Genomic DNA, 24457 nt, shown 5'->3' on the forward strand with positions numbered 1-24457 from the left:
TTTTTTTTTATGTAGTGAGATGATGCCCAGGACAAAATTCTGTTGCAGATGCATCATATTCTCAACATCCAGTTATATGCAGAGGTCTAATAATTTCAAACCCCAGCACACGATTATTCGACTAATGAAAATTCCTTTGGGCTTTCAGGTAGTCTCATCACACCTAGAATCTCATTTGTATTCTTCCAGTCCTTCACCCCTTTTGCCACCCCTGCTTTAATGTTTCTTTCATCTATTTAATTATATATGTATTGGAATTACAAAAAATCTGAACTGATCACAATACCCAATTGAATCCTTTTAGCTTTCATCTATGTTCCTAAAGTTTTTAGGTTACRTTTCTGATATGATGGGTGGTATTAAACTCTCCCAAGTTGTCATGGTCTCTGAATTTCCTTTGTCTGCTGTTTAGCATTTAAATAAATCTTAAAGTGAATGCAGTTTAAATAATTTAAGGTCATATACACAAATAGTGATCTGTAACATTACAGGAAATTTTTATTTCATCTCTCACCTTTCTTTGCAATATTTTTGTTTAAAGAAGCCACTGTTCTAAGTCACTAGGTACTAGAGTAAGCAAKGTGCTTTGCATCAGAAAGGTGTGAGTTGAGACAAGATGAGATATTTTTATAAAGCTCCTCTGTCATGAGGTTGTTTCTCCCTCTCARAGTAGACACACCAATAGAAATTTTTGAGGAAATGTTTATTGAGCATAAACACACAATGATCAGAAGCCATTAACCTTCAAATGCTTAATTTTGGTTGTGCTAAGCTTATATTGCCACTGCCTTTTTTTAACTTGAGGATATTCCTTGTAATGAGATCCCAAATAATTAAAGAAGAAAAAGAGGAATCATTTAAGCCCATATGTTCTGAAGTCAGCCTCTTAGCTGTYTCTGAATATCTTGGCCAATACATCGGATACTTTGTATGATCTTCACTTAGAGGAGAGAAATTACCAGGACATTTCTCCTTTGAACATCAGCTTTAACTGTAACATATTGTTCCCATTTCTTCCCATGATCTTTCTCCTTCAAAGTGGAAAAGTCTGGTTTTCTGTAATTTTTTTCATTGCCTTAATCATKTTCATAGTCCAGAGTAGCTAATTTGCAAATATTATATTTAATACAYGTTATTCACTTTCTCCTTATCAACACAACTTCTTTCAGTAGCACTTCTTTCAAAGCAGTCAATCTGAAACCTCTCAAGTGGATAATATTAAACCTAATTCAAGCACCAAAATACACAAAAAAATTCAGCCTGGACTGAGAAAGTTGCCTTTACCTCAGTTGACTGAATTTCCGAAATTGAGACCGGCATTGCCTCAAATGCCTTTACGGTGACATGGGCGGTGTCTAAGGGCTTCTTCAGGCACCTCCTTCTCCCACCACTGACCAGTCACTGAAGCTTTCCACAGCGACTGGGATAAAATTCTTAGGGAAGATCAGAAGGAACTGGTGACYCAACAGAAGTGAAATTAAGCTTAAGAAGAGCCCAGTCATTTGAGAAACTACAGAAAGGAAGAATTTTTCCTCTTTCCAGTTTCATTCAGTTACAGGGAAAGGTATTAAGCAAATACTTTAAGGTGGAAAAAAATCAGTGGAAAAGCATAGCTGAGAGCACACTTTATCTTAGCAATAATACTTCTTTTTATCCCACTGCATCAAGAATTTTCTTATATGAAAAAATGCTTTATTCCAGCTCCTGGGTTTGACAAACTGTAATTGAAGTAATAAGATGCTTTCTAAACTTGGATYGACAGCCAAAATAATTCAAAATGTACACAAAAATAAAATTATGATTTTTGGGTTTTTTTTTAGATTTGCCATCCAGGTCTGCCTAAGGTACAATTTCACAATAGCATTTAAACTACATTCAAGAATATCTATTCTGGGGTACAACAGATTATGTGGGACAACTCWATCAAATATAAAAATTGAAGAAATGTCCCCTCTCTATTTTCCTTTTTGTTTTCTCCTTTTAGGAAGCCAGTTGCAAGTACTGATCCTTATTTATTGTACAATAAAACAATGGGGAAACCCAGTAATTAAATTTAAAATATGTTAATGTTCTCTGAATTATATGATTCCTTTTCCTTTCCAGGACAATTCCAATTGAAGAATGTGCTTTACTCCTTCAGATTTTCTMTGTGCATTCAATTGCTGCAGGAGTAAACTTGGACTGAGTTCCTTTAGCATGACAGTGTCTCCAGGGACATGATCCATGTTTCCTTCCCCTGCTTGTGTAACAAGMAGGGTGTCTTTGCTGTTACTCCAGCAGCTTGGGCAGGTCAGAGCTCTTCTCATGCTTACCATAACTRCACCTTATCTATTTTCAGTGTTTTAGCACTTCWTAARGTCAGTTCTTGGATTTTACTYCTTTGGCAYRTGKCCTTWATCCTCCCAGTGTAGCYTTGAAGCAATCTTCTCTTCCTCTAAAACACACATACTTTTCTATGTCTATTGCTCATTTCCTGGTTTAAATTACTTGATCATAATATCAAGAATGAGGTTTAAGAACTCCATTTTCCATTTCAGATAMTCAGAGTTCAGGCATGTTAGCAAGAGCTCCATCTTTTCATCTTTCAGGTCCAGTATCAGAAAGAAAACTTCTGGAAACAAATATTTTCYTCCCAGAATCCTAAGTCCYCTCATGTGTCTCACATGTGAKATGGCARAGCTACATGAGACTTCCTGCTTGCRTTCTTACTTTTTAGGMGGTATGGGCAAGGTATTGAGTCTGCCCAGTTTTTTAGACTGAGACCTTTCAGCCTAAAATTGTGTCAAAGTAGCTTGTCTGAGACACGGATGCATGTAGCTATCAGCTACATGAGCACTCAAACAACAGTAAATATCCTGGGCTAGGAATGCACAAGAGAGCACTTAGAGCTTGATATGACTCAGCTTTCACCATATCAACATCGTGCAACTAAAATTTGTCTGGTATTTCTTGACACCCTACAAGTTTTACTTTCTCTGTGTTTATGACATCGTCTTCAGAGGATGATCTGAGAGTGCTGGGAACAGCCGGTGAAATCCCCACTAAGGGCCAATGCATTGACTCACAGATGCCTACTTTGTGTTCTGTTTAAGCATCAACAGAAAAAAAGAAAAAAGTTAATATGGTGTAAGTTATTACATGCTCTATGGTTCCTCTGTTGCATTGTGTCACTGCTGCTGTCACTATCMGGACAGAAAAACAAAGAAAGGTTTTGACAAGGTTTCTAAACTTTTGGTGAGGATGGATCCCCACTGTGGCCAAGACACTGTTTCCTGTGACAGGCAAGAGAAGTCTTCCTCTCCACATTTTTAAAACAAAAAAAAATACTTCCCTAGTTTAAAGCTTCACAGCTTCCTTAGCATCCTGCCACCTCCCATCCCTTCTGAGCGTGCTGTCATGTAGGTTTCTCTAGCAGCGCAGGACAGCTGYCCAGGTCTTTTAGTCATGGTATAAYAGTYTGAAGCAGCCACAGTTTTCTGCTCRAYGGCTCTGAGTTCCTGTTATCCTCTCAAGGATGAGCTGCTGTCACTCATGTGTTCAATAGCACTCCATCAAACATTCTGACACCTGTGCTGCAGCAAGGGTCAGCTCAGTCTTCGTCCTTCTCCTCCTCTCTTTGCAAGGGGATGAGCCCTCTTCATGAGGATGAGTGTTCTGTGGGACCTCATGAGGGACACCTCACTGTTTATCCATAGTGAATGTCCATAATTCTTGGAGCTCCTGAGAAATCAGTGTGGACTCTTGGTGAGTCTTAAAATTTTATAAACCAAATATTTCCATTCTGCCTCTTCTATCCTACATGATGTATAAATGCAGCTATTCTTGAGAAAACTCAATGTTAGCAAAGATATATCCTTCCACACTCTCCCTGCCTTCAGTAACAGAATCTGGAATACTCTTCTCTGCTGGGAAGAATATTCAGGGAGACATATAAGTCAAAATTTCTTCCCTGGCAGCGAATATGAACTATATCAATGTCTGGCATTCAGAGCTGCCAGCCAAGCCTGTTCAGGGGCTTCTGAGAAATAATACTGCTTTGTCCAAGTAAGTTCTCCCTAACTTTTCAAGGAGGAAATGCCTCTTAGGATTAGTGCACTTATCCATGGTCTGTCTTGCATGCACTCTGAGCAGTCAAATAAACCAACCTCAGTTGCTTCAAACTGCTAGACCATGACTGGAAGATCTAGACAGCTGTCCTAATGCCAGTATTTCAACAGTTTTCCTCTGTGTATCCCAATCTAACAAGAAATGTCAGGCTTTGTGTCCCAGATACCTGGGTTTGTCTCTGAAAAGTTACAGATTTTTCTGGTTGGAGACCTTTTCCCCATTTCTTCTCTTCTTCAAAGCAGTTTTCTTCCATGTAAAGGACAGAGCTCAGGCAATACTATTGGCCTTAGGAAGAACTTAGCTGTTACTTTCCTATTTACAAAAAATCTCACACTGAGCATCAGAGTGTGATGAAACAGTGCTTTCCAGCTATAAAAGGAACCTACATCCTAGGGCTTTTGCCACAAGTGACCTCCCCTTAAATTTCCCAATAAATTTCCATTTCAAGACCAGATAGTTGGGGTCCCATTCACTGCTTTCTTAAGCTTTATAGACTTACTGAAGTATCTGGGGGCAAATCTGTGTCCACATCTGCCTGTAAGAAGATTTTCTGCTAGGTATGTTGTCATGGGTACTGTACATGGACAACCAATGAAAAGCACAAAAATGAATGCCTGTTTGCAGCTTTCCCTGTAAATGTAAATGTTTTAGGCAATACATCTGCAATAACTCCTCCTATACCTCTCCCTTCTGTAGTCTAATTGAGTATGTAGATTCTTAAAATGAAAGGAGCTGAAACAACAGGCTCTTCCATGACTAATTTWAGCTTACGTGCAGCACATGGAGAGAAGGAAAGGGTTCCTTTAAAGATAAGGCCAAAATTAAAATATGTAAATAATATTAACAATGCTAACAATGATAACATAATAGCTTCCACACTGTTAACAAAGACAAAGGCAATGAATTTGGAAGAACTGTTCCAATTCTGTTTTTATCCAACTGCTCAATTCCCATGTCCACAGAAGACACAAGGAATTCTGCCATAGSTATCAGCAGGAGCAATTCTGGCCCTGCAGTGCTTACTGTGGACTTTGATCCTGTTGATATTTATGGTTGGAAACAGGCATCCTGGCCCTGAGCATGAAAATAATCACTTGAGCCAAAGCTTCCAGACAATCAGTTTCTGATCCTTCCRACATTCATGCTTGAGCTTCACTTCAAGCGCAACTTTATATGTTCTCAGTAGTTTCAAAGCCTCCTGCTGGAGGAGGCCATCACCTACACTGTGCTCTGAATTAAGGCCTCTGCTTTCTTCCCTGGCTCATACTGTGATGTGCAGGGTACTCAGGCAAATTTAATCTTCCTAAGGGGAAATGAAAGCCAAGTTACTTTCTTCTGCTTTGAACTCATTTATTTGTGTGGTGCTGTGTATTTAATTTTAGAAGAAATTATAATTTATTAAACATGCAAAGCCTGAAAGAGTAATTTTGCCTCTCCTGAGAGAGTATCTTAGGGTAATGATATTTCTAATAAATGGCTTATATATTTTTCATAAATTTTATGTCGAGCAAATTCTGAACAAAGAGATTGAAATTACAAATGTGGGTAGACAATAATATCATATTCAAGAAAATGKGCCTGCTCAACTGTGTAAAAGGATACATGCTGCCTTTAGCAAACCATTTCTGAGGCTTTTCAATTAAAGCTGTTAACTGGTAATGATGTCWATCAATTGATGAAATAACCTATTTCATCTAGAGATAGCATTTTTCTTGTAATTTTGATTGAACAAAATGTCTCCAAAAGAGCATGTGACCTTATTTGYGGCTTTTTTACTCTTCAAATCTTCCTGAACTATTGGCTTTCTTAGGAYCAAGCAGAAACACTTTCTTTCGGAATATGACACATATACCTTTCATCCATTGCTTCCTTCTGCAGAAGTAAACGAACACAGTGTTTATCATTCCATTCCCTATATATTAAATACATAAATAACTCTAATCAGAGAAGGAAATAGCAGGTTTTATTCTCACTGGTTTACTTGCAACGAGATATCATAGGGGTGGTTCTCTAGGCTTTATGATCTTCTAAATGTACTTGTTGTTGAGTACCATTTTGTTCTTATTACCTTCTGTTCATGAATGACTTTCTCAATTTCATCCTGCCTAATTTTTGAGAAACACTATCAAGGTATGAAGAGACTAACAATGAAAAGGAAATTAGTAGCTGGCAGCAATTGCATCAGAAAAAAAATATTATTCTGTTATGACTACAAACAGTAGCATCAAATGTGAAAATAGACTTTCAATTCAATTAGCATTTAAGGGAAATAAGTTCGGGATAGTTATCACATTGCATTTAAGCAGCTGTGTTTACCAGTGCATCTCTTTTTTCTAATCCTTGCTAGACAAAAATAAGGGATAAGTAAATATTTCTAGTGTTAATTCTGTTCTATGTTCACACTTGTTGACAAATAAAGGCTCAGGAAAACAATACAAAACAAAACAAAACAAAACAAAACAATGACATTGTCCTGTTCCTCACAGGTCCAGTGAAAGGTGCCTATTATTCACAAAGGCAAAGAGCCGTTTATGGATCCTATGTGGGACTAAGCATACTCTTCTCCATCTCCCTTGCACTTGCCCTACCAAAATCCTTCAGGATACCCCTTTGTGAACTTCAGTGGCGGTGTCCAGTCTACTGAAGCTGCAAATGGATATAAAGAGAGCAGATGTGGTACACTCTTCATCACCACCCACACCTCAATCTCTGTTTCACATATCCTTTCTCCCTCTAAGCCAACGTAGTGCTTTCCAAAGTGGCTGGCATAAGTAATCAGGATCACAGAGGATGTGCACCAACTTCTCGGGACTTCAAGGTTTTCAAATAATCTGAACACCAGAAGTGTTAAGTCTTTTATTATATCCCATTTCCCCTTGAGCATTCCAACTGGGCAAAAAAGAGAAATAAACAAATCATTCTTTATTGTCTTCTTCCTGCAAGGATGGTAATAACTGTGAAGAGAGAAATAACAAAACTTGAGGCAGCTACACTGCTGCTATGATAAATGAGTAATCTTTGCACATTTGCATCTACTTTCTTTAATATTTTTCACATACAGATACTTCATCGATTGGAAGAATGATGTGGACAGCTATTTTACAATAGATGCTACTGAAGGAACCATTGCAACTAATGAATTACTGGACAGAGAAAGCACAGCACAATACAATTTCTCTATAATTGCAAGTAAAGTTAGTAAGTATGACACAAACTGTATTAATATGCTAATGTGGTATTTTTCTCAGAATGTAATGCTCAGGTATAAATATAATGTGAAGAGTGCTTGAATTGCCGAGAGTTTGTTTAAGAAGGTTCAATAAATCTCATTTTGCCAGGCTCATTGTCAGGATTAGTGTAAAGTTCAATCAGCCCTGTAGTCAGGGGTTTTGCTAGTAGACCTCATGCAAACACAGTTCCCTCAGAAGCTGAAAATAATTTTGTCAGCATGAAGAGCATGAGGAGCTGTATGGAGGCCTTTCCGTTCTGATTTCTGATTTTGTAATTCACTCCATATGAAATTTGGTTAGTCAAATAATAGGTCTGTCAATATGCTTTTGGAAAGCAGAAAAAGTTAAAGATATTCTCAGATAAAAGTACACTAAAATTAAATCAAGATTTAATGCCCTAGATGAACTAATCTGTGTGCTGCATTATCTATTGTTGTGTCTTCTCTCTGCCCCAGATTTTATTCCTATCGCCTTGGGTTTTTTTTTTTTTTTTCCTATGTTTTGGGTGGAATAATTTAATTATTAATTTCTTTAATTTCCTGTCCCTATGTCTTCTGCATATCCTTTTTTTTTTAAAAGAAGTCCCTCTTCCCACCTTCCAACTTTCTTCATTGCCATCCATCTGTGCACAGACATATCCCACTCTTTGAATACAAGTCTTCTGCTCACTTAGCAGTTGTGCAAAGGCCACAGAATTTTTCTGTATATATCAACAGGCTGTAAAAGAGGATCTTGCTGATAAGATAAGAAGGATTTCTTATTCCTTCTCTGTAATTGATGTGTCTGAAAATGCAAGTTTCTGTAGCAAAGAACATTTTTACTGCAATGTATTACTTGGCTGAGTCTTCAAAAGTTAATACATACTAYCAATAGGAAGAGGTAGATTTGGGAAGCAGAGAAGGTATATATTATTTCCGATTAAACAAAAAAATACTAGTTGTAGTTATCTCAGAAAGAACCATGGGCTCACTCCTTGGATCCTTAAAATATAAAGAGAACACCAGTCAAATGAACACTTGAATTTTATCCATGAATTAGAAAAGACATACAGTAAGAGAGAAGACTGAACTGTCAGAAGTGATTTAGTTCATGGAGATACATGTGTATGTGTATATTCACAGAAAATCCAGCGGAACTGTAATTAGTTTCCACAAAAATGAAAAGGCGGGTAGGTACAACAAGGTCTCATCACGGCCTGTGTTTCAATAAAGCTTAACTATTTGGGCTTAGTGGTAGACAATGGATATTGAAGATTTGTAAATGTTTTGGTTTTTTGTTTTTTTTTTTCTTTTTCCTGCAGTACAGAAGCAGTTTAAGTAAACTTGAATTAAATCTGTTTATTATTCCCAAGAGCAATTAAAAATATCTAAAACCCTGAAGTTTATTTGTCCATGCACATATATGTGAGAGTTATATTTAAGCAAAGCTGTGGCAACTTATATGTGTTTTGAAACTCCCAATTTTATCAATTGTCTTAAGAATCTCCACCTAAAACATATCTGTGCTTCACTGCAGCATAGATAAAAATATAAATCTAAATATAAATATTTATACATTGACCCTTATCTATAGAATAACAATTGCCATATAGCTACTGTGCCAGTAATTGGCAACAATTRGGAGGATTTGAGGTACAGTAACTGTTCAAAACATTATGTGCAATTGTCTGACTATGAGACAGAAATAAAGGCTGAGGCTTGAGGGCTGACACACTGCGCAAAAGCAAAAAGTAATGGTTAGAGAGGAAAAAAAATTAAGAAAAAGACTGAGTGAAAATTACTATATTTGAAGAATTATTGATATAAAAAAATGTTGTCCAGTGCTGACATAGAAACTGAAACTGTCTTTCTTTATCAAGGAAAAAACAGTATTAGGTGCCTTGACATATTCATGACTACTTGAGAAAGGTGGCCCAGTATTGAAATAAGCTGCATAAACTTCCTTCAGGAAAGAACAGACACTATTGTTATAGAAGTATTTTCACTTCCTCATAACATTTTCTCTGTATAAGGACAGAAATATAATATATCCTTACAAAATAAGAGTAAATAAGTAGATTCATAACTAGTAGCAATTGTTGTTTATAAAATTTATTGCTAAAATTTTGTTTTCTCATTGTGAGAGAATAACAACAACAACCCCACCCACAACTTTTAGGCATGTCCTAACGGTCATTCTGTAAATGATCTTTTCTTGAATTGGCCAATTATAAACAAAGCCCATCAGCTTTATTGCAATTAAGTCAGTGAGAAAATTAAATTAAACTGGCTTTGCCATCATTTCCCTAAATGTGGAAAGTGATGCAAAGGTCATCAGCAGGCTTGCATGGACTCCCTGCATGTGAATCACAGATGATTCTTATGTTACATTACTTTTCTCACAGAAAATCTTGAAGCAGTATGATGAATTTTGAGCAATGAAGTTACTTTTCAAGCAGTGGCATAAATGCCTGCAGTTTAGCTAGCTAAAGATAACAGCAAGCATGTAAATGTAAATATAGATGTACCATTCAGACTTTTCTTAGAAGCTGATGTGGTTGTTATTAGTATGAAAGCGCCAGAAGGTGTAATTTTTAAAGGAGGAGATTTCAAAAATAAGGCCAAAGATATCTACCTTTTGTTTATTAAAGTTACCTTTGCTGACCTTGTCTATTACTGGGTAGGTGGGGGAAAGCCTTGTTCAAAAACCTGGTTGTTTGGGAATTTGTAAATTTGTAAAATGTTTCATGTCCACACTCTACACTATGACATACATGCATAGGTGTATATATATATATATATATATATATATATATATATATATATATATGCACGCATACAATCATAATATTCTTCCTGAACTCATTGTCCTGCCCCTTCATCCCTGCATATACCAAACATGGTGCAGGTTGGCAGCTTGAAGAGAGATAGAAGTTGGTTCCTTAGTAAAGATCAATTATGAAATCTGCTTTGTCAGGCATACTTGTGTCATACTTGTGAGCTACACTCAAAGCCAGGGATAATGGCATGAAAAATCACAGTCCAGTGCTCAAAAGGTTCTTTCATGAGCTGCCTAATTACCTAGTATTCAAGTGGTTTTTCCACCTTGCAAAAGACAAGATAGATAAAATGAATAAAATTACTCCTGCTTTCCTGTCCTCTGGCATAAGTTAAGGGTGAAAATAAAGTAATAATCCTTTCTGTTCAAGCCGACTTCCAAGCTCACCTATGTGTAAGCCCAAATTTTGAGAATGTGAAAGAATRGTCATCTTAAATCTCAATGTGGAGTTAATCTCCTGAATACTGTAACTGGGATTAAGGAATCAGCAGTTCTCCTCAATAGTCAGTATCTATTTTCTCAGAAAATCTTGGATTTTCACAAGTTCATTATTCAAAGAATGTCACATGTTTTCTACTGCTCTAATATCCTTAAACTATTAAGATGTTGACAAATGATGGTAGCCAAGCAAAAAAAAAGGAAGCAGAATGGTCATTGTCTTACAGACAGGAAAAACRAGGAAAGATGAAGTCAACTCATTAAGTTAATAAAATTAGGTTAATGAAGCTAATTCATTTTCCTGTATCTTACAGGCAAAATTAAAACATAAAATCAGTTTCTTAATTCGTAGGCTCATGATTTAGCCAGTTCATCTTCTCATCTGTGTAATTTGGGTTTAAAAGAAATAAGCAGATGTTTTCAGTGTCTCAGTGATACCAGCACATACATCACTATTGTGTTCACAGAGTGCAAAAATACTTGATTTTGAGAGAAACGGCAACCAAAACACAGAGAAAATGGAGGTCAAATCTGCAAAGTGYTATTTTAAATATAATTCTTTGTGCTTGTTCTCACCAGGTATTGCAGGTCTTCATATTTATATATGAATTCAAAGCTGTACACAATCTTCTTGCAGTCTTCATTTATATACACAAGCAGTTAAACTGATGTCAGAGCAAACCAAAAATAAAATCAGACAAACAAAATGAAATAGTTCCATCTTAGGCTTTGGTAATTTTGTTCGCTTTCATTCCTGACTTTTCCAGGCCATTTATGCAAGGTAAAATTCTACTTTGCTGAAACACTTAGGAGGAGAAGATATTGGCCCTCTAATATATTTTCAAAGAACCACGGAGAACAAATCACWGACCATCAGTGAGAAATAAATGCAAAAAATATACTCATCTTCAGGTATAATTCAAGGGCATGCTAGGTTGTGATTTTCAGGGTAGGCAAAATGTCAAATCCTTGGGTTGCTTTTAAAAATAGAAGTCACCTAATACCCAAGCTGTTGCAAAAAAACAGGAAAAAAAAGTGATTTATATAAGATACTTCACAAAAATATGACCTAGAAGACTTCTTAAAGACTTCTAAAAGAAATTATCAAAATCAGCTGATATTTCCTTGTACATTAYGCATAAATTTTGCATGCATTCCTTGTTTTATTAGAAAGGTATTGTGAACTTATTCCTAAAAGGAAATACGCATGCATGCCTGTACTTTGGTGTGATGCTTTAATCCCTAATATGTTTGAAGAATGTCTCCTGAAMCACTCTTGCTCAGTCTTGTGCCTTAAAACAAGCACACAAAAATGAAACAAAAACCTGAGTTACTCCATGAGAGTGGATGTGTCCTTTTCAGTAGGAAAATTTTAACTTATATTGTTTCTGCCAGTAACTGTGAACAGAACCTGTTCAGGGATTTTTTGATCTCTCTATAACAGGTCCTGCCTTCTATTGARTAAAATCACTTAGTATTTTATTGTTTCTTGTTATACAAAGGAACTAATTCAACTTTTAACAAGTGATCTAGRGTTCTTCCAGCTCTTCAGGCATCTAAAGAATCAGTGTCTAATTCTCAGTAGCTGAACCAAATTCTATCTTCATTTCTACTACACAATGCCTTTCTCCACAGAGATATTGTGCAAGTGGGGATGATGCTGAATTAGAAATTAATGAGAATTTATTGAGATGCTRTTATATATGTTCTCTATTAAAAAAATATATTCAGAGGTAGGGACCACAAATGCTRTGTGGTTGARGTARTGGATTTTTGTTGTCTTCTAGATCYCAAGTTKTGTTTATAGCATAGRCAGTTTWTCTATTATTTGTAAACAGGTAAAGCAAGGCTCATCTTGCAGCTAGTTCTATGTAAATAGGAAATAATTGGGAAATACCTTRGATTTTGACAGAGGTCTTCTGAAAACACTGCATTTAGTAGTTTCTAAGAATAACAAAGAAATTGTGAATATTTTTTACACTGACAATATGAAGAGACTTGCCATGTTAGTTATAAACAAAATAAATGCCAAGGATTATACAAACTGCCAAGCAAACACCAAATGCAAATAATTTGAAGGATCTGTTGAGGGCCATRAAWATGATCAGGRGGCTGAGCAYRYCTCCTGTGAAGACAGATTGAGAGAATTTGGTTTATACAACATGGARAAGAGAAGGCTCTGGGATGACCKARTTGTTGCCTTCCCATACCTGAAGGGAGCCTACAAGAAAGTTCAACTTTTGGCAGCAGCATGTAGTGACAGGCATGAGGGGCATTTGAAAGAGGTTAGATTTGGATTGGATATGAGGAATAAATTCTTTACTGTGGGGTTGGTAAAACACTGGAATTTGTTGCCCAGAGGAGTATTGGATGCCACATCTCTGGAAATGTTCAAGGCCAGGTTGGATGGAGCTTTGAGCAGCCTTGTCTAATGGAAGGCATTTCTGCATGTGGTGAGGAGGTGGAACTGGATGATTTTTAAAATTCCTTCCCATGCAAGTCATTCTATGATTCTATGATTTATTCCTCAAAATTCAAGACAACTTCTCTTGTCCCTAAACATGGCCTCATGCTGTCATACCAAACCACCCTGGCTTATAGYATAGAYTTCTTGAGTGGTTAACTGTTTCRRACACTCATCTYAAGTGAAAAAGGAAAATACAATTAYACTTTTSACTCRCTAGCTACACTRTTTTCCATGCATTTAGTACCTTGCAGGAGGTTTCAAAATAAAGGACCATATTGTCTGCTTTGTGTCTTTGKCTTGTCAGACATTGTATTTGCAAGTATACTTGTTCATAAAATGCATCTAGTGACTGATGAAGATTATCTAGAGAGGAAGGAGAATGGAAAGAACATTATGTGTTCTGTTATTTAGAATTTCTTTTGCACAAAAGTATGCACTGAAAACACTTTCTCAGTTAAAGAAATGYCTTTTACAATGTGGCCAAATCATTGAGTGTTAACTGTGCATGTTTCACTGCTAAATGTAACACTGACTGCCTGGCTTTCAGCATGATTTTTTTGCTCATATCTTTCTGTCTTACTTTCTCCATCTTCTTCCATAAATTGGCATGCTCTGCTTACCACCTTAATGTCTTGAAGATGTAGGCGAGAAATATTGATTTTCTGCATTTAGTTGTGGAAAACAGAATTTAGTTTTAATCATTGGAAGWGTTTTCCACAGGCTTAATGAAAAGTGATCTGAGAAAAGTTTGCATCCTTAATAACAGTTACGACTTTGTTTCCATTTATGCTCTGATAAACATAATCATGCTAATTAATTCCTTAACCCATGAAGAGTAATGGATCAAAGTCTGGTACAAATTGATAAGAATCTTGCTCCTGTTTTCCTCTTAGTACAAATCAGAAATAAATGGAAATCAAGGGCTTTTGGGAGTCACAGTACTGAGATCACAAGTTTATGACAGCTTATGGAGACTGGTGGTGACAACAAATATAATGCTTTTCTCCTAATATTATTTATAGGYAACCCACTATTAACCAGCAAAGTCAACGTTATAATAAATGTCCTGGATGTCAACGAGTTTCCTCCTGAAATTTCAGTTCCATATGAGACATCTGTATGTGAAAAYGCCAAGCCAGGACAGGTATTTCAAATTTGGAATGCTTGCTATTTTGCTTTTTCTCTTTTCATTATTTATAGCAGTAGAACTTTCTGGGTGTAAAAATAACATCATGGTCATAATTCTTTTGCAAACAAAACGTCTATTTTGGAAATATGTATTAGAATTCTGTTTGCTGACTTTTATGGTCTATTTACAGTCTATTTTTTTTTTTTTTTTTTAATTTTCTCTGATTATGTGGACCTGAGGCACACTTTACTGTGCATTTGATATCTATACGAGGACAAATAGTTATGAGAGGAGAACAAATCCCTTTCTTAAAGGGTTTTAACTGTGACAAGAGTAGTTGCAGATAAAGTGAACTATAACCACTCAACTTTTTTGGAAGCAATTATTAGCATTTTAACATAAAAAATAAATATTAAATAACATGAATATAGGGTAAAACTTTCTGATTTCCATCAGATTTGTCTAAGCAAGTCCTTCTGAGTTTTCTGGTAGTTATAGTATTCAGATTTCTTCCACTGTCCAACATATTAAGGGAATGACAGTAATCCAGCAGGATTTCGCTTTCAGTAGTTTCATCTGATGTCCACTTTGCACTTYTACAAAACTGCTTCTTTTGGAAGAGTGAACTGACTTCAGAATTGATCTGGTTTCAGGTGATACAGACCATCACTGCAGCAGACAAAGATTTGTCACCAGCYGGACAAAGGTTTTCCTTCAAACTGTCATCTGAGGCTTCCAACAAGCCAAATTTCACAGTCCATGACTACAGAAGTAAGTTGGGTACCCATATCTCTCTTTCAGAGCAGCAGACTGTGGGTACGATGACAAATATGTTTACTTTGAACTACACTTGTGTCCACAGACCTAACTTTTTTCATTTGACCTTTCTAATTGCTAAACTCTCTGGGACCTATATTAATATAAATTCAGGTCTTGCACCTTTTCTTATTTTTAGGGGCAGGAATTGTCAGAACACCAAAGGCTGAGATTTCCCCACAGGCCTTGAAAAACAGTGCTACCTGTTTTATTTTCTTCTTTTTATCATTCAGTATCTCAGGAAGAATCCATATGCCAACACAGGTATACCTTTAAACAAGACACTGTTGCTGTCTTGTTTAAATATTATGACTTTGTTAACCATTTTCAGAGTACACAGACACTGTGCTTTCTTGAGAGTGCTTAGTCCTGCAAAAGAGTTAGTTGTAATTATGCACAGTGCTGCTGCAGTAATATCCCACAATGCCCTTAATAATTTTGAGATTTATACAATGGACATCCCTGATTTTTCTTCAATTTTTGTCATACCTGGATATCCTCTCTTTTTCTTTTTAACTTGAACTCTTTTGTTAGATGGCAAAGAACAAGCCAAGATGAAAAAGTGGATCTTTTTTCCTACTGTAAACATTTTCAAAGATGTAGTCTTGTGAACAGACRCAGCTAAAAAACATAATAAACTGCAGTAAAATTTTTTGCCATGAACTGCTTTAATCAAATAAGAAAAAAACCAAACAATTTCAGCTATTAGATGATCTGTGAATAACTGTGATAAGCTTTTAATAACAATGGATTACATTTCAAAAAAAAGAGCACCTAAAGCCATCCAACAAAGTTCAAAAACATTCTACTTTGCAGGTCATAAGTATTACTATTACAAGGGTATAAAAAGAATAATTAAAAAAAAAATTACATAAATTGCTCTTTTCAATTTAAATTTGAGATCAAACCGACTGTGATGTAAAGTTTTCTTTCTTGAGAATTAAGGGATCCAAGCCCTTAAAAGTGCCAGAAATAAATAATATACCAATCAAAATAAAATTGCAAAATCCATTTCTCAGCCTTTAAAAAATATGTACAAAACTGTGTGTATGGCCCCCATTTTTTTTTTTTTTTAAGCCATGCACTATTGACTTCAATATTTAATAGGAAATTAAAGCCAACAAAATAAGCTAACAACTATTAATCCTGAAGAAGCTTCAGGAAATTTGAATAACACGCTGTGTTTATTTTCTCTTTATGCATGGCTCTCCTGTGAAGCTGATACAATGAAAATGGTTTATTCCTAAATTTGCTGGTGACTTTTATCTTTGTGTGTCATAGATAGGTAAAGAGATTGAACAGATGAGCTAAGAACTTCACTTACGGATTTGCAAAAAAAATATATAACTGAGACCATTCATAACGTTGCAGACATGAATAATAGTATCTTATAAAACCAAAATYATGAAGATCTACAGTATTTTATCAGAGGTCAACGAAACAGTTTTCTTGAGACAGCTCAGTGAATATGAAGGACAACTTTACAATGGATTCAAGTTCCTTTTCTTCTATTCTTGGAACGATAGGGCATTATTCCTTTCTGGAACATATTTCAAGGCCTATTTGGGTAGAATTTTCACAATTATATAGTCTTAGAACATGAATACAAGATAGTCTTAATACTTACGATTTATTTTTTGCAAACATTTCTTTAAAGTAAGAGTTTTAATTTCTTTTTTTCCCATCTGTTTCCTAAAATATCCTTTAACTTCATCAGGATTTCTTTTTTTTTCCAAATAATTCCAAACTTTTGCTTTAAATAGAAGGTCTTSTCAGGTAATTTTAAGAGCTTTAATTAATCAAAAGAATATTTAAAATTAGTAAGTCTATACAGTAATTGCAGCTTTTGTAAAGTGTGCATAGCATGTAAGTTTGGTAAGGAAGTCATTCAAATATTAGATAATCAAATTTCCCTGTTTAAACCAGTAATGTTGACACAGAGATGACTTTGGATCTCAGTATTCTGTYAATGAATGAAGTTTCGCTACTGTAAAAAAATCAAGTGCAATATTCCCATAGAAAGTGGAAACCACCAAGAATCACACTCTTAAAAGTATTTCTTAACACGTACTTAAAAAAAGGAGAAAGAGAAGAAGAAACAAAAGAAGTATGCTATTGCTCYTTACAGTGTAAGAACAAATAATCATAAAAACCTTTTCTTTGATTATCAATGATTTATAGAGCTACTGGAAAAAAAATCTTTCCAAACAGAAACCCTATTAATTTATTACCAACACACTGAAGAACCAGAAGCTATCTCAGATTCTCTGGACTATCCTGTATATCGTTCAAATGCCTGTATGTGTTCATATTCTCTAAAGAACTTTGAACAATTGAAAGGAATCATAAAAGAGAAACAAAAGGCGTTCAAAATCAAGGAGTTAAGAGGTTGATCTGATTGATTCTTCCCAAAGAAGGATGGAAAGTCATTTAGCTGCATTGTAAGCTGTTAARACGGTCTTCAGTGTTGCAATTACAAGAAAAAAAGAAAAATAATATAAATAATTCTAATAATAGAAACATGGAAAAAATAATAGAAATAAGATTGAACTGAATGTCTTCAAATTAGTTCTTAGATTGCAGGATATTAATCATAGAGAGAAAGAAAAAGATTAAAATGGAAGCTGATTTGATTCAAACTATTTTGAGATATTTTTCCTTTGCAAAACTAAGTGTAACTGAATTTGACCTGCCCATGTTTAAGTCTGATAAAAAATGAGGTGCCTGAAACATTTTTTTTTTTTTTAAAGTCATGCACCTTCTCAATGGTGTCTAATCATAACATACCTAGTTTTGGATATTTAGGATTTCTTCTTATTGTCCTTAATCAGAACTCCATACCAGTATTTGAGTGTGGAATTTGGAGCCCTTAATCCTTTACCTAGTAACAAAACTCAAAGAGRTGAGACCCATCGTGTGACATCACCTAAAAAAAATAATGAAGAATATGGGTGAGGTGACAAAATGGTAATGCTGCAGGTTRCCTCCATTCAGACCTGTCATCTCACTGATTTTCTGTTAAATTAATTTTGGGATTGCTTTTAATGTAATTTTTTAATCTTTACATTATTTCCTTGCTACTGAATTTGATTCAGAAAAAGCAGCAATAACCAACTGGGAAAAAATGAAACAGTCTAGAAGGGAACTAATTGATGGAAACTGTACTGATTTTCAAGTGCTCAGTTATTTTTAATGGAGCGGGAATGCTAAAGTGATTGCATATTGTCCAGGTATATTACTTTGAATTTTTAAGAAAAAATTTTAACTGATAGAGATATGATTCTAAATATATATGGAATCAAAATCCTATGGACAACAGGCTTGGAATGTAAGGAGACAAGGAGAAAAGAAAAACTGAAAAGCCTTCTGAATCATACTTGTAATGTTTTGTTTGGGCTTTTTTTAGTTATTATTATTGTCTTTGAAATTTCAGCTCTTTACAGGTTTAAAAGAAAAGGTATATTGTTCAAGGCTCTGCAAAAAAAATAACTGTACCAGTCAGAACACAATACCTTCTGTAATGGCAAAGCAAGGCAATAACATAATGAATGTCATTCACCAGGTTTCAAATTTGAAATTAAAGCCTTTTACTAACGGTGATACAAACTACAATGAGAAATGAARCGCTCAATAAAAATCTGCTAACGAYTGTCATGTTTTACAGACAACACAGCTGGGATTGAAACCAGGAGAAATGGCTACAGCAGAAGGCAGCAAGAGCTGTACTTCCTTCCAGTGGTAATAGAAGACAGCAGTTACCCTGTCCAGAGCAGCACCAACACTTTGACTATCCGTGTTTGCAGATGTGATTCTGATGGCACCATCCAGTCCTGCAATGTGGAAGCAATCTTCCTACCAGTGGGCCTCAGCACTGGAGCGCTGATTGCAATCYTGCTGTGTATTGTTATACTTCTAGGTGAGTTCTCATGAAAGCCTGCAAGGTGCATTACTCTGATTATTCATTGACTTTACCTGGTGTTTAACAGAAGCCATTGAAAATTTGTGGTAGTTTATTTCTAGAAAAATATCCCAAAGCACAGACCATGACCATGAGTCTGCCAGTCCATACAATATTTCTTATAGCATGAAGAGAACYACTTCTCAGTGAAACCCAAATCATATTTTTTTTGTCTAAAGTAGTTTTAAATGTCTTTCATGAAAGACTAAATTTTTTTTATTATTATTAAGGTAGACAAGTTCTACTATCAGTAACAGCAGCAAGGACTAAGTATCAGCCTTTATTTAATTCTTCATGCCCACTTGAACAAAAGGAGAATGAAGAAATGGAAAAGGAGAAAATAATTGTAATGTACACTGTTACTGGTCATATCCATATAAAGCTTTACAGGAAGATTTTTTATTTCAGGCAAGCATGGATTTCATGAGGAGCATTGTTATTTGTTCTACCTTATTTTTAAATACTGCATTATTTACCACATATTCAAAGCAGTCAATACTCATGTGCATCTTACTTTAACATAGCCTTAATCAACGACTGATGAATAAAACCGACTTTATATCTTACGCAGGCACAATGTGAGCTGCAGAAATCAGACTGAGTCCTACATATGCTGGCCTGTGCCTCTTCTTGATAACTAGTGGGCTTCTTAGATCCCACTATACTAATGCATATCCAAAAATAGCTCCTGACACAGAATATAACATATGGATACCTCTTTACATTTGGATGACACAGTAGTTTACCACTTAAATAAATTACTAAAGGCTCAGGGTTACATGAAAACTTCTGAGTAGCAGTGGGTGARAGTCAGAATTTCTGCTCTGTGTTAAAAAATTATGTTGTGAGAAAAATATTTTTCAAATCACAACAAGAATGGCAARTGGTCACACTTGTCATGGAATAGCAGTTAAAATCACAAATACTCTCATTCTGAAAAATTTAATACAAAACCAAAAAATCAACTAAACAAAATTACTCAGGTCAGGTTTTTTTTGAAGCAAGAATGCTCTCTCCTTTGCCACAATTCCAGTTAAAGCAGGATGGATACTCCACAACTTCTCTGGGTAACATATTCCACTGCTTGACATTCTGGTAATAAACAAGATTTTTTTTTTCTTATACTTTCCATGGAATTTCCTGCATTTCAGTTTTGCCTCTTGTCCTTTGATAGGGCRCCATTCAGAAAAGTCTGGCTCCATCTTTACTTCCATCCATCGGGTATTTATCCACATTGATAAGAATCCCTGAGCCTCCTCTTCTTCGTCATGAACGATTTGGCTCTCTTATCCTCTTCTTGTGTGGCAGATGTTTCAATCCCTTAATTGTCTTTGTGGCTCTACATTGGACTCACTTCAGGGAGCCCATGTCTGTCTTGTAATGAGGAGCCAGAACTGGACCCAGAACTCCGAGGGTGCATAAGCAGAGCTGAGCTTAGGGCACTGATCATCTCACCAGACTCACTAACAATGTTTCTCCCAATGTAGTCCCAAATGCTTTTGATCTTCTTTGACACAGGGGCACATCAATGGCTCATGGTGAACTTGCTTTGCACCAGGGCCTCAAGTCTTCATCTAACAAGCTGCTTCCTGTTCAGCTGGCCAATGGCATGTACAGTTTGCAGTTACTCCTCTCCATGTGTGGGACTTGGAATTTCTTTTTATTGAACATTGTGGAGTTCCTTTTGGCCAGCTCCCTCAGCCTGATGAGATCCCTTTGAATGGTGCCACAACCGCTCTATTTTATTGCCTGAAAACCTGCTGGGGGTGCTCTCATTCCCATGAGCCAAGCTATTTGTGAAAATATTAAACAAAACTATCCCCAGTATCAAATCCTGGGGTGCCTTATTAGTGACTGGCCTTATCTGGTCTTTGAAATATTGATCACAACCTATACAGTCTGGCAGCTTTGCAATCCATCTCACCATTTGCTGCTATAGTCYACACTTCCTCAGGTTTTCTGAGAAGGTTGTTATGAAAGACAACATCAAAAGCTTTGCTAAAGTTGTGATAAAATTAATTCACTTTTCTCCCTTCCTCAATCAATCACCCCATTGTAGAAGGCTATCCAAGTGGGTTAACACAATTTCACCTTCATAAATCCAGGCCTGATAGACTAACGCTCCTTTTTTGTTTCCAGAATTATTTTTGCCATCACTTTCCTCAGAATCAAGGTGAGGCTAATTGGTCAGTGGTTCCCTAGTTCATTTTTTGCCCTTCTAGAATATAAAAGTGATGCTGCAGTCCTCAGAAACCTCTTCCAGGCCCCATGACATTTCAAAAATTATCACAAGTAGCATTACAATGATATATTGGCCACCTTCCTCATCATTCATGTGTGTATCTCACCAGACCCCCTGYACTTGTGTGTGCAGTTTGTTTAAGAATTCCCTAACCTGATCCTCTTCCACCAAGGGTAAATCTTTCTTATTCCAGACTTGCCCTCTTGTCTGAGAGATCTGGAATTACTGAAGGACAACTTTACCAAAAAAAGACAGAGGCAAAGAAGCTGCTGGCTAGGTTAGCATTTTCCATGTCATTTGGCAACAGCTCCCCTGCACCATTCAGCAGTGGGCCCATCTTTAGTCTGCCATTCTACCTTTATTTTTTTTTTCTGTCTTATACAAGCCCTTCTTGCTGCCCTTCATGTCCTTCATGAGACAGAACCACATGGGCTTTGTCTCTCCTACCTGCATTTCTGCGTGTTCAGACTGTCATTGTATATTCCTCCTGGCTCACCTGTCTCTGTTTTTGCTCTTAGATGCCTCTTTTTTTATCCCTGAGTTTAGTCAAGAGCTTCTTATTCATCAGTGCAGGTCTCCTGCTGTCTTTGCTTGATTTCCTGCTCCTCAGGTTGGACCACTRTTGAGTTTGGAGGAGGTGATACTTGAAAATTAACCAGCTCTCCTGGACCCCTCTTCTCTCTGGAACCTTAAAACATTTTTTTTTTTTTTTTAAGCAGATCCCTGAGGAGGCCGAAGTGTACTGTATAAAAAGCTAAAGTAGAATTATTTTTTCTGTATGYCAAAATTTCCATATTTAAAACTATTCAAATTATTTGTTATTCTAAATTCCAAATTATTGCTTTTCTCTTTAACGCTCTGTAGGTTGTGGTTTTTTTTGTTTTTGTTTTTTTGGTTTTTTTTTGGTTTTTATTCTTGTTTTCAATGTGTAAATTTAGGGATCTTTTCTGTATGGAATATATTTTTTTTTAAAAAATCACATCTCTGTCTCTCTGAACTAAAAAGCTGAAGTTCTGTTCAATTCTATTTGTTTGCAAAGCAGGCCAGCAGGAAAATTTTTTGGTACTTTCTCCAGCAGTATAGGGAGCATTTACAAAAGCTAGACTCATACATCAAATAGCAAATGATTTTTCTTTTGCTAGAACACTTCTCAGTGCTGCTTTTTTTCTAAGGACAAAAGTCCCTTTGATCATTTGTGGCTTTCAAAGRAGGATATAACTATGTGGCATCAGAGTGCTAAATTATTTCTGTGCATGTCTTTAACTTCAGCTGTCTCTCGTTGCAGTCATTGTGGTGCTGTATGTGGCACTACGGAGGCAGAAGAAAAAGGACACCCTGATGACCTCTAAAGAAGACATCAGAGATAACGTTATCCATTATGATGACGAAGGAGGTGGAGAGGAGGACACCCAGGCTTTTGACATAGGCGCCCTGAGGAATCCCAAAGTGATTGAAGATAACAAAATACGCAGGGACATAAAGCCAGACACCTTGCGTTTCCCGCGCCACAGAGCCCCAGCGGAAGACAACACAGACATAAGAGATTTCATTAATCAGAGGCTGAAGGAAAACGATGTAGATCCCTCTGCACCCCCTTATGACTCCTTGGCAACCTATGCTTATGAAGGAAATGGATCTGTTGCAGAGTCCCTCAGCTCTATAGACTCCCTTACGACAGAGGCAGACCAGGATTATGACTATCTGAGTGACTGGGGACCTCGCTTTAAGATCTTGGCAGACATGTTTGGAGAAGAAGAAAGCTATAATCCTGACAAWGTCACTTAAGAATGGCTGCAACAGTGAAATAAAAAGAAAAGCAAACCAACAACCAATTTAAAAGATAAACCTAAGCTTTATATAGGACACAATTCCTTTGATTATAAAAGACAGCAATTGTTTCCAGCAAGTTACATTTATCATATCGTCAGTTTTGGTTTGATTTGCGAAAGAATGATAAATCCTGTATCATACACAGGTTTTTGTTGTTGTTATTTTGTTACTCTGGAATTACACTGAGACAAGCTCAGGCCTAAGAGGTGCAGTTTACTGACCTGATTTAGAAAGAAGGTAGCTTTCTGGCATCACGGTGGAAGAGTGGTAGCTTTTTCGTAATTCCACTAAAGTGCCTATTGAAACTTTTATCATTTAAGTGGTAAAATGTCTTCTGTGATGGTGTTACAAAACTGAATGGTAAATCAGACACGAACTTTAAGACAAGAAGCAATAGCAACATGCTGACTTCTTTTAGAAAAAAAAATGGAGATCACTTCCTGGAGTATATCTGATGACTAGAACTGTGGGGGAGGAGGGGAACGTGTACATTGTGTTTGGGGTTATGTTTCTTGTCTTTTTTTTTTCTTTTTTTAAAGAAAACAATATGTCAAGACAACATATTTCTTCTTTCAAAGTTTCACTGAAAATTTAAATTTTTGTCACACTGAGGATGTAAAGCCCAAATTAAAAAGGAAAAGATCTGAGCATACAATAATGAATATTTAAAATGTTCATACAAATATTACATTTTTCCAAAATAATAAAAAGATGAAAGCAGCTATTCCTTTATGTGAAGGAAATTTCCCTTGGCTCTCCCTCTTCTTTTGAAATGAGACTACTATTAGAATGTAAAAGTAGAGAAGGTTTTTAAAGACTATTATTGTATTTTTAGTACCAAGACACCTTTTCCCTTGTAAGTATCAGTAAAGAAGTACAGGTAAAGAAGTCCACATCACTTWTCTTTGCAATTTGATTGTTACTCTGTGGGCACCATACACATATATATTATAAATATTGTTATTTTTCCACTGATCATTTGCTACAGTTCGGCATATCACTCTATGTCACTGCCACACTCACAGGAAGCATTTCAGAAAATCTTTTGAGTCTGGACACTTTATGAATTTTGCTCTTGAAAAAATTTAAACAGAGGAGAATAAAAATATAAACCAGCACACTTGTCCACTCTTTATGTACATACCCATGTCTAAAGACAGCAGGGCAGATGACAGAAGTTCAGATATGCATAAAGCATCATGCCTTGGAAGATCTCTTGCAAAACAGTTTTATGTGACTTTTTCTGATGATCTAAAGCATAGACATTTCGTTAAGACTATGGTTTATGGCCCCCAAAGTGCATATATCCTGATATGCTCCTTCCATAGTCTCTGCAGAGCTATACAACCTGCTTGAGTTCTGTTTATGATTAATGGCACTGCCAAGGTCAGCCTGAGTCCTTCTTGAACCAGAAGTCTTTTAT

General features: G+C 36.1%; 1 protein-coding gene across 3 annotated transcripts in view; it reads left to right on the top strand.

The window, feature by feature from the left end:
• CDH12 (cadherin 12) overlaps window positions 1-23563 on the top strand; it is a 152291-nt gene extending 128728 nt beyond the window's left edge. For 2 of the 3 annotated variants that reach the window (XM_057377742.1, XM_057377744.1), the window contains 5 exons: window positions 7169-7305; window positions 14082-14203; window positions 14842-14959; window positions 18669-18920; window positions 22490-23563. In XM_057377742.1, coding sequence (XP_057233725.1) covers window positions 7169-7305; window positions 14082-14203; window positions 14842-14959; window positions 18669-18920; window positions 22490-22989 — 1129 coding nt within the window. In that variant the 3' untranslated portion in view covers window positions 22990-23563. Of the gene's footprint in view, window positions 1-7168; window positions 7306-7554; window positions 7575-14081; window positions 14204-14841; window positions 14960-18668; window positions 18921-22489 lie in introns of all 3 variants that reach the window. The other variant, XM_057377743.1, reaches the window with a different exon arrangement.
• The last annotated feature ends 894 nt before the right edge of the window (window positions 23564-24457 follow it).

The sequence above is a fragment of the Malurus melanocephalus genome, unplaced genomic scaffold, assembly GCF_030028575.1.
Source record: "Malurus melanocephalus ecotype Western Australia unplaced genomic scaffold, MMel_1.1 scaffold_323, whole genome shotgun sequence".
Lineage (NCBI taxonomy): Eukaryota > Metazoa > Chordata > Aves > Passeriformes > Maluridae > Malurus > Malurus melanocephalus.